At 29.1% G+C, this 11,412-nt stretch overlaps 1 protein-coding gene and 1 pseudogene across 1 annotated transcript; both read right to left on the reverse strand.

Annotated features, from left to right (window-relative positions):
• Positions 1–3,397: 3,397 nt before the first annotated feature.
• On the reverse strand, positions 3,398–4,447 carry LOC112602539 (protein GVQW3-like). Its single transcript, XM_025350664.1, has one exon. The coding sequence runs from the start codon at positions 4,445–4,447 to the stop codon at positions 3,398–3,400; it is 1,050 nt and encodes a 349-aa protein (XP_025206449.1).
• A 3,984-nt stretch (positions 4,448–8,431) lies between these two features.
• On the reverse strand, positions 8,432–9,955 carry LOC112602547 (annotated as a pseudogene).
• Positions 9,956–11,412: the final 1,457 nt, after the last annotated feature.

Raw genomic sequence — 11,412 nt, forward strand, 5'->3', positions numbered from 1 at the left:
TTTTTATCCATATTATAGTTTTTTATAAAATAGAATAAATTATTTTATGTTCAAATTTAAAAAAAATAAAATCGCAACAACATAAATAATACAATTAATGAAATATTATTATTATTATTTATAAATAAAATAATGCAGTTGTATTTTAATATTGAGTAGGTACATATTGAATATGTTAAATTTAGAAACTAACAATAAATCTGCATATTATGAAAAACGATTGCGAGTAAAGATAGACTAAAATTACATTACATTGGAGTCTGGATTTAGAATTAATAAATTAATTTAGAATAATAGTAAATTGTGATGTTTATTAGTTCTGAAAACAACCGTTTTATAAATTTGAAGTAATTAGTCCTAAAAAGAATTGTTTAATAGAATCAACATAAAGTTCTGAAAAGAACTATTAAATGTGAGTCCTATAGAGGACAATTAATACTGCTTCTATTGCTTTATGCAAATAGGTACAATGCCAGAACAAGAAAACATTTATTTAATTTATAATTAAATATGGTTTAATATTTTTAATTTTGAAAGTTTTGCTAATTTTGAAGTAGTTGAAAATAATTTTGTTTTATTAAATATTTTGCAAATTAAAAGTTGTTCAATTATGTACATTTTATGATCTATTACTTCTTATAGAAGTCCTAATTGTTCTGGCTGTTGGATTTTTATTATAACCACCCATTTGTTGAAAAATACTAAATAGATTTTCTAATATATCCTGATTTAATCTATTAGTCATTAAAAATACAATGTTATGAGCTTTGTCTTCTTCGAAAAATTGCAACACATCATTAATTGTCTGTGTGAAACCTTTTTAAAACAAGGAGGTTGAGTTAATTTTCCTTTTTTTAATTTTTGAAAATTTGTAAAATATTCTGGCTTTTTTTAAGAAATTGTGTACGTAGTAGGATCAAAAAGTTCCCGGAATTTCATTTTATTTTTTTATGTATACAATTTAAATATAAATCTACTTAATCTCCTTCAAAGTATCGTCCTTCAGCACAGACACACTTACTCCAACGACTTTGTAACTGCTGGAAACATCTTTGGTATCCCTCTATTGGAATGGTCCTGAGATTTGCTGTTGCGTTAACTTTAATGTCTTCAATCGTCGCAAAACGTTCACTTTTGAGTCCAAGTTTTAGATTTGGAAACAGCCAGAAGTCACATGGAGTAATGTCTGGCGAATACGGGGGTTATGGAATTGTAGAAATTTTTTTATCCGTTAAAAATTGCCGAACTACAAAAGACGAGTGGCACGGTGCATTGTCATGATGCAAAAACCAACCATTTTCCCATTTTCTTTGCCTTTTTCGCCGAATTGACTCTTGACCATTTTTGAACGGTTTAAACCAATCATAAACGGCTGTTTTCTTTAATGCTTCATCGCCATAAACTGTTTTCAAATATTCAAGCGTTTCTGCAGCAGTTTTTCCAAGTTTAAAACAAAATTTAATGTTAGCGCGTTGTTCAAATTGTGACATTTTGAAAATATGCGTAAACTCCGTTTCGTATGGACACGATTACGACTCGCATGAGACTAATGTAATTTTAACGACAAAACCTACAGATAACTAATAATGTCTACTTTTAATTCCAATAAATAGATATTTGATAAGAAAAATAGTTTTTTTTCTATAAATAAATTCCGGGAACTTTTTGATCCTACTACGTACAGTACCTGATTCAGTTAATGCACATAGATATGGATTTTGGCTATATAAAGATCTGCTGTTAAGACAATCGAATAAATGATTGATAAATTCAATAAAATCTGCAGTATTTAAAGATGTGTTACTTTGAAGTTGTCCAGTTTGTATACAAGTTCGGATCGTTGCTGACATAGAATGGCTCAATAATTGTGCTGCTAATTTAACATTCATTTTTGAAAAGAATTTGGATAAATATGTGCATCTGTTTTTTGACGAGACATCTACTCTTGAGATTTTTTTTATCTAACTCATATGTTTTTTTTATGTCATCAAATGAAATTATAGGCCTATCTTCGGAAACATTTAATGATTTTAAAGTACTTTGATTGTTTGTGCCTTGATCACATACTATAATTTTTGGACACAATCCAACTTCAAATAATTTTTTAAGAACGTCTTGTATTAGTTTTTTTTAAATGTTTTTGCTTACTCCAGAATAAGAAAGAAAATATACAATTGGAATTTTCCACTGAGAATAAATACCTCTGGCCATAAATACTAGAACACAGTTGGCACTTTTATTGATCCTTCCATAATGACCCAAGTCCTCAAAACCTTCAATATAACCTTCAATATATGGTACACCACCTTTGCATCATTTCTACACTAGCGCTTACCTACCGGTTGCATCATAAACTAACCACTACACTAGCGCGTTTAGCGGTTGCATCATTTTCTGCACTAGTGCTCCATAGGGGCTGCATCATATGAATGGTCACCAAATATTAACATTACATTGCCCATCTACCAAGTATGTTACAAAACATCATAAAATATTATTCTGTGGTCGACGGTCTATGTTATTCGTCAAATTATCAGCAATAATAATCTACGTTTTATTTTATTTTCTATTTTTTACTATATTACATACTAGTTGCATTACTAAATAATTAATACGTAGGTACACCGTATACGTTTTCAATTACTTTTAATTGTGTTTTTTGTTTTTATTATTGATTGTTTTAAATTTAATTAATAAACATTTGTTCTCAAATATTATATTATTTATAATTTTTAACCATTGGTGACACTGATAATATAATACACTATACATATATGAAAATTAATGATAATGTATAGTGTTTGAAACTGCAGTTAAGAAACTTTCTATACTCCTTTTACCATTTTTGTAATCTTCGCATAATGTTTTTAGTCTAATTTTCATCTTTTCATAAATAGTGTTTTCTTTTTGGTTCATATCCGCCTATATTATTTTGAACCAACTTCGTTTCATTGAATATAACTTCTAAACGTATTTTGGAAATCAACGTCCCTATTGAGAGATGATTATGTCGAATTAACTTGCTAAATCTGTGATTCCACCCACCAGTTCAGTCTTCATTATTTAGATTTGCTTCATGAACATTCCATGTACTTGGAGGAAACATTTGTGGGCAGTTTCGTAAAGTGATACTTAAATCGTTTTGTGCTATTTGCCTATATGTACCACTTACATAAGTGGAATCAAAGTATGTAACTAAATCTATAACTTCATCACACATTGCACATTTCAAATAATCCATGCCCGCTTTTACATCTGTAGTAAGTAAAAAAGGTAAAGCATCTAATTTTCTACAATATTCACTAAATGTTTCGTAATTCTTATACGAGGTCTAATCAAAAAATATCGAGACTGTTAAAAAAAAAATAAAAAATATATTAGATAAAGTTATTTACATTCAATCTCCTTCAAAGTATGCTCCTTCTGAGTCCATACATGTTCTCCAACGTTCCTGCCATTTTTGAAAACACCTGTGGAAGTCATTTTTAGAAACTCTTCGTAGCTGCTCCGTCGCATTTTGTTTTATTTCATCTACATCTTGAAAACGTTTACCCTTAAGCGCCATTTTTATTTTTGGGAATAAAAAAAAATCACATGGAGCTAGGTCTGGTGAATAGGGGGGTTGAGAAACAACTGGGATACCATGTTTAGCCAAAAACTGCTGCACAACATGGGCTGAATGGGCTGGTGCATTATCGTGATGCAATTTCCAACTACCAAACTCTTTAAACTCGGGTCTTTTTCTTCGTACAGCGTCTCGTAAACGGCGAAGAACATCAATGTAGTACTCCTTTGTTATAGTCTGTCCTTTAGGAGCATACTCATGATGAACAACACCTTGGTAGTCAAAAAAAACGGTCAACATGACCTTCACTTGACTCCGAACTTGACGAGCTTTTTTGGGTCGTGGTGAATCAGGTGTCTTCCACTGCGAAAATTGTACCTTTGTTTCTGGATCGTAGCCATTTACCCAAGTCTCGTCACCAGTTGATTTTAAAAAAAAATCATCAGATTCGGAACACTCTAGCAAATCAGTGGCGATCTGTTTTCGATTTTCTTTTTGCTCACCTGAGAGCAGTTTTGGTACAAATTTGGCTGCAACTCTTCTCATGTCTAAATCAGTCGTCAATATGGTTTGAACTGATCCAAATGAAATTTGAAACTCATTACTAAGTTCCATAATTGTCAAACGACGGTTACCTCGTATTGCTGTTCGTATTTTTTGTATCATTTCCTCATTGCGGCTTGTTGATGGGCGTCCTTCACGTTCATCACTTTCAACAGTTGTTCTACCCTCTTTAAATCGTTTAAACCATTCAAAAACGCGAGCACGGGACATGGTTTCATCTCCATAAGCTAACAATAACATTTGGTAGGTTTCAGTAGCCGTTTTTCCCAGTTTATGGCAAAATTTAATGCACACTCGTTGTTCTGTATTTTCGCTCATTATGAAATCCGACGGGACGTAAAAACATACTTGACTTAATCGCACCTAGAAGCCGACTGAAACAATTTTAATCTAATCTATGTCTAATATATTTTCCCAACATATAAAGTTAGATTAATATAGCACGTGCAAGTTCATACTCAAACCGGTTTACGATTAATCGTATCAGTTTCGATACTTTTTGATTAGACCTCGTACAAATTTTCTAATCCTAACTCTTGAATCTTACGATGTACAGATTGAGTGAGATGATAAAAACAACCTTTGATTGTTACATAGTCTCCTAAAACATTTTTAATTGCAAGAATCATGTCCCTTTCAAAATCTACGTGTACAAATACTAATTTAAACTGATAGTAAGTAAGTTGGTAAATAGTAAAATTCAGAAAGTTGGAACAGAGGCGCCATGAAAATAGCGGATTAAATAAGTACCAAAATGTCCTCTGTAAGCGGACACAATGATAAGTAAAGAGTCCCGACCTTATCTTTTAAGACCGTGATTCAACCGGTATTTAGCGTTGGAAACGGTTTAAATATTATTTGTCATATGTAGACCATGGAAGAAAAAATAATATGATGTGTAAATTCCATATTTTTATTTGATTCTATCACAGAACAATATAGAATAGAAACTCGATCAGCTGATGGGTGAAGTGTTTACCTATGATCTGAAGTTCAAACATTGAAACTGTTTCCGTACACCAGCATACCCCTGATTCTATGTATTATTATTTACAAGAATCACTGTTATCACATTTGTTTAAAAGATTACTCTTTAGTTAAGAATTACGTCAGCTTGATGTATCTTAAAGTAGACAAGGTATTACAGTTAAATTTGTAAAAAAAAAAAGTGTCAATAATGATAATACATAATTTAATGAAAGATGAATAGATTTAACAATGGTTAGGTTATAGATATAGAAAGTAGAGCTGTTTCATTTGATTGGATGAATGGCTATTACAATATTGGATCTAAAACAAAATACATAAAAGTTATAGTACCTAACAATTGGAAATTGATAGTTGGCTAATATATGCTAATAAATAGTTACCTTCAATAAAATTGGTTTGTTGCAATACATTTGTCATTCTTTTTAATTTTTTTATGAAATTTTACTGTTGAAACCGGTGTGATTTCCATAATTGAATTACAATTATAATTAGTTAATTTCATTAATTTGTTATCGGATAAGTATGTTATTAGGCTGATTAAATGATGACGGTAAGATGATAGGTTTTCCTTAAATGTTTGTGGAAAAGTTAAATGATCTGTTATTTGGAATTCTGTTTTAATTATATGTTTTAAAAAATTTTTCATGATCAAAATGTTATTATTAATTAATTCTTTGTTTATATTATTAGTGGGTATTGATGAAGGAAATTTGATTGAATTGTTAAAGAGTTTTGTTTTTAAATTTAATTTTTTCGAATAAAATAAAATGGTGTCTCGGTTAATTTTTTGTATATAGTCAAAGAGATAAGATTTTTTTATTATAGATATTGTAGTTTCGTTTTCATAATAGATGAAGTATGAATATGCACTTTTGTTGTATTGTTTTACTATAAATATTGTTTTTTGTTTAGTAAGAGAATTAAGTATATTTCGGAATGATTGTTTATTGTTATAAGTCTGAAAATTTAAATGAAGGATATTTGAAATTAATAAAAAAGTATTATATAAATGTGTGGCCTGAAAAAAAATAATTAAAGTTCGGTTAGTTCAATGCTATTAATTTCATACTACTATATTATAATAGTAAATATAGTACTATTACTACTATTGTATTTTAGAGCAATGATTACCGTTGAATATTTCATGTTTTTGGTATGATCATTATGCAACTTTATTATACCCAAAACTAAAACGTCGATAACATCAAAGGTATTATTATTATGCCAGATATCATTAATACTATAACTAAATGTTTTTTCATCAATAGCGATGTTTAAAAATACTTTATTCTGCTCTTCTCTGTAAAATATAAAACATATACAATAAATATAGGCAAAAAAAAAGTGACAGGGTTAAAACTTACGTTATCAAATAAATATCAAAATATAAATTCTTTGAGATATTCTGTAAATTGACACACATTTTATTAAAACATTGTTCAATGATTGTATAATATATAATGTCGCAATTATTAATGTGGGTCATATTGTCTTCCGAGAACAGCCATACGTAACATATATTAATTATGTTCATAATTGTACATTTTACAAATGAATGTATAATGTTTTTTAAAATATATCCAATATCAGGATTTTGTTTTCTGAAAATATTAAATAACAATGAAATACAATATTGTATACATATTAATGTAATTTATGAATGTGTATATTTACTCATAATTGTATGCTGTGAAATCCTGAAACATGAACATTGAAAACAATTGTTGATGTAACATCTTCATTTTACTTGGTAAAAAAATGAAATTATCAAACATATTTTGAACTATGTCCCACAATTTTTGGGTAATGATATTGTCTTCTAAAAGAAATAATAATTTTTTTAATTCTTGTCCCATCACGATTACATTATTTGTAAAATTATCTGCATGATACGTTGTTGTTAAATTAGTTGTACTTTTCGCAGAACTGTAATGAGTAATAATTACAAATTAAAAAAAAATGTTCGATCTTTCATTTGTTTACCAGTACTTACTTAAAATTATCAATACCGATAAGACTCTTAAAAGTCAAACTGGACACAATTGTTTTTATTTCATTTTTGTAAACTGATTTTTTTTTTTTTTGACTGTTTATTTATATGTTTATTATCAGCAATAAGGAAATCTATTATTGATTGGTCATCAGCATTAATATTAAATTTGGATTTTACTTAATTAAATATCGAAAGATATCTTGAGTTATTCAAACAGCCATTACAAGTGTCTAAATTAAACAACATTTTTTGGATCTCCAAAGATTGGTACTTTAATATGTTGTCAATTTTGATGTTGAATAATCCTGATGCAAACGAAGCCAATTGTAAAGTTGAATAATTTATTTTTGTATGCCCCATACTCTTAACGTAGGCGATAACTTTGGCGACGGCCATTATTGATTTCTTTGGAAAATTAATAATATTTTATTATTTGAAAAATGAGTAGTATACATTATTATACTTACATCGCATTGGTGTGGAATAATGTTCCTTTGCATTTGTCTTGACCTAAGCACCTTTTTAGGGGCGGGCCGGCCCAGCATGGGTTGTCTAATCAATCGCATGTTTCCCATATTTGACATCAGGGTTTTTGTTAATTTCATAAATGAAAACTTCACGTTTTATAAATAATTTATAACCTTAAATAATAATTGTCCGTATATGGTCTACTATGTTTATGGTGATGGGCATCATCGATTGACCAATGTGGTTACTGGAACTAACGCAGCAGCTTTTATCCGTAAATAATTGAAAGTGATACAACAATTTGAATTGATTAAGAAACTTACAATCAGTCAAAGGGTTGATGTTTCACGATTTTTGGAATTTTTTAAAACACAATCATACGTATATCTCGGTTAATATTGTTTTTTCGACCCCCCCCCCCCCCCGCAAAGGACCGAAAATACTCCCCGGTCACCGTTCCATAGGATTTGTCGACAAAACCGATGGGTCATTGGAGGCTAAATTGTAGACGTCTCGCGAATTTACGTAATATTTACGACCCCCCGCACACATAACTTTCCCGCCCGAAAACTTCCAAGACATTCATTTCCGCGAAAATTCAAAAGCTGAATCGTAATCAGCGGCGCGAGCTCTGCAGAACTACGGTATTACATTGTTAAGTATCGGAATATAACGTACTGTAACATTCCCAAACAATTGGCAAAAGTGCTGTAACAATGTAATTCTGTAGAGCTCGTGCCGCTGATTACGATTCAGCTTTTGAATTTTTGCGGAAATGAATGTCTTGGAAGTTTTCGGGCGGGCAAGTTATGTGTGCGGGGGGTTAGGTTAGGTTAACAAATACTACTGTATTATTCTAGTGATCTTTTTTATCTTGTTGTAGCATAACGAAATCAATCAGCTAAAATTGACTCAAACAAAGCATCACTATAATCCTTTTGACCTTACTTTATGCACCCTATAATAATTAATTATAAATTTAAAAATATTGAAGTTAAATGTGAAAAATAACTATTTAAGTTTATTTACTTTTTAATACAACTACAATTTTAGAATCACATAATTTTGTAGAAATATCTTTTCCTCTTCCTGTCCATGTACAACGTATAGCAAACTCATCAGTAAAAGTTTTTGCAAGAACTCTCTTTACGTTATCTTTAACTGCGTCCCCACCAATAGATATAAAAAAAACGTTCCTGAAGTTTTAAAATATAATTAAAATTATTTTTGGTGTGAATTTAAATTAATGATTTATATTATTATTATTATAAATTTATAACAATATACGTGCCACTAATGAAACAAATGAATCGTTCAACAAACAGTTTGAAACATGTTGAAACATTTGCTCATGTTCATGGGCCAATTTGACATAAAATTATCATCGACATTGGGTAATACAGTTGAAGCGTTGTTTTTTTTATCCAATTCTGTTAACAGCTCTTTCAATATTATTAAGTTTAGACAATAAATGGTCATACTTAATTTTACTTTGCATTTGCTCCATATAAATTAAATTTAATAATTTCATAGTAATTGTATTCGGTTTATTTATCTAAATGATTTCTATAAATAGTAAATATAAAAATATGAAATAAAATGCTTAAGTGCAACATACACAAGGGAACATATTCATAAGAATTATTATATTTCATTAAACCTGATTGAGTTTTATCCAAACAATCCACTGGATTTAATTTGTATACCAAATGTGGTATTGGGCTAATTTGAGTTTGTTGAGGTAATGAACTGCTACTCTAAGTTTACAACAAAAATAAAATTTTAAATAGATGACTAATAAAATTTATGGTAAAAATTACATGAAACATGAATTATATTTTTATCATCACGTACCTATTAGCTTAAAATGCAATGTTAATAAAATAAAATACCTACCTGACCCTAATGTTTAAATAATTTAGGGTTAAATCAGAATAAGTTAAACATTTAAAAAAAATGAATAGGTACCTAACTAAAAATAATTGAATTAGAAATTCTAAGGAAATTATATTACAAAAAAAATATGTATGTATTTATGAATGTTAAAAATTATTTTTTATAAATTAAAATTTTTAATCTTTTATTATTTAAGTAACTAAAAATTATGTTTAATTAATTTACTTCAGGTATGTTAAAACTGTGAGATATTGCCATATTCAACGATACATTCTCTGAGCTTGAGGATGGACTTAAATTGATATTATTTAATTCAGTAAACTGAGGCTCAGAAATATTATTAACAACAGTTTGTTCTGTTATACCCGTTTGTGGACCTTTATTTATTTTTTTCTGTTGAATAATGTTAATACCTATAATTAAAAATAAAATAAGTAAGCTATTAGGTAAAAAAAAATTAATGAATTGTTTACCTTCATCACTAGAAGTATCAGAATCATTCATTATTGATGATGACTAGAGCCCGGATTTATATGCATTTAAAAAGTGTCAAATATGATGCAAATATGCAAAGAAAAAGTGGCTAAATATGCAATTATATGCATCATGTTACACTTTATAAAATGTGTTTTTTTTTTTTAAAAACCACACTTTTACACCAAAAAAATTCTAAATATTTTATCAAAAACAAAAAAAAAAATGATTATATCCACTCACCACTGCTCTTTATTTCAAATCATTTAAAAATAAGTATTTTAGATCATTTGAAGTTACTCTTAAAAAACTAATAGAAAACTTTAAAAAAAATTATAAATCTTTTAAAATAACATTTTTAAAAATTTAAATATTTTAAACATTAATAATTTTCATAACAGTGAACAATAATATATTTTTCCATATTTTCTGATGTCATTGAAGTTCTTTTTTCAGTTAGAATTGACTTATACGTACTAAAAGACCTTTCTACATCCACCGAAGTTATCGGTGCAAACTTCATACATGAACACATAGAAACGTTCGTGAAGTTGGCCCACCTAAGTGTTGCAATTTTTTCACTATTTTTCAACTTTGCTATTTATTTTCAAATTAGTATTTTCTTCAATTCAGACTTTTTATAAAGCTATGGTTAGCGCCATAGTGACATGCAAGTATTGCTATAATCATTAGCTTCGTTAATCACTTCGAAATTTCAGGCCAAACATCATGCCTACTTTGCACACTTCAAAATTTAACAGCCACTTCATAACGATCACCTAAATGACTGAAATGTTATGAAGAATTTGCAAATCACTTGCTAATCGTGAGCTCTCGTTTGATAATCTTTGAAAGTTCTCGACAACTTGGGCTAACTCAAACTTTGAAAGCTCTTACTGGACGCCCGAGTAACTTGTAAAAACGGACTTGCAAATCTTGCTAATCATTAGCTTTTGTTTGATATCGATTTCAAAGTTCTAGGTCAAATGGTAATAATTTAAATAATTTAAATGTATACGTCACCGAGTGTGATTTGTAAATTCTAAACAGACTTGCAAATTCTGTTAATTAGCTTTCATTTGATACCTTTGAAGTTCTGAGATGACGGTTAACTTCAAACTTTGAAAGTTCTCTACTGACGTCCGAGAACTTGCAAATTAAAAACGGACTTGCAAATTCTTCTAATCATTAGCTTTTGTTTGATATTGATTTAAAGTTCTAGGTCAAAATGGGTAATTTCACAATTTAAAATATAGTCGTCAACCGAGTGACGAAATCTAAAACGATATTGCAAATACTTACATTGTTAGCTTTCGTTTGATAACCTCGAAGTTCTATCAAAGTAGGCTACGTGAAGTTGCTAACTTTTAGATTTTGATTCACGGTGAATGTTGATCTGCAAATTCAAAATAGACTTGCAAATACTTTGCAAACCACTTGCAAAATCAATGGCATAGGTTTG

This window comes from Melanaphis sacchari, unplaced genomic scaffold (assembly GCF_002803265.2).
Source record: "Melanaphis sacchari strain LSU unplaced genomic scaffold, SCAv2.0 Contig1042_pilon_pilon, whole genome shotgun sequence".
NCBI lineage: Eukaryota > Metazoa > Arthropoda > Insecta > Hemiptera > Aphididae > Melanaphis > Melanaphis sacchari.

What these genes read in the sequence shown, in the direction of transcription:
- LOC112602539 (XM_025350664.1), bottom strand. Translation starts at nt 4,447, where the DNA reads ATGAGCGAAAATACAGAACAACGAGTGTGCATTAAATTTTGCCATAAA.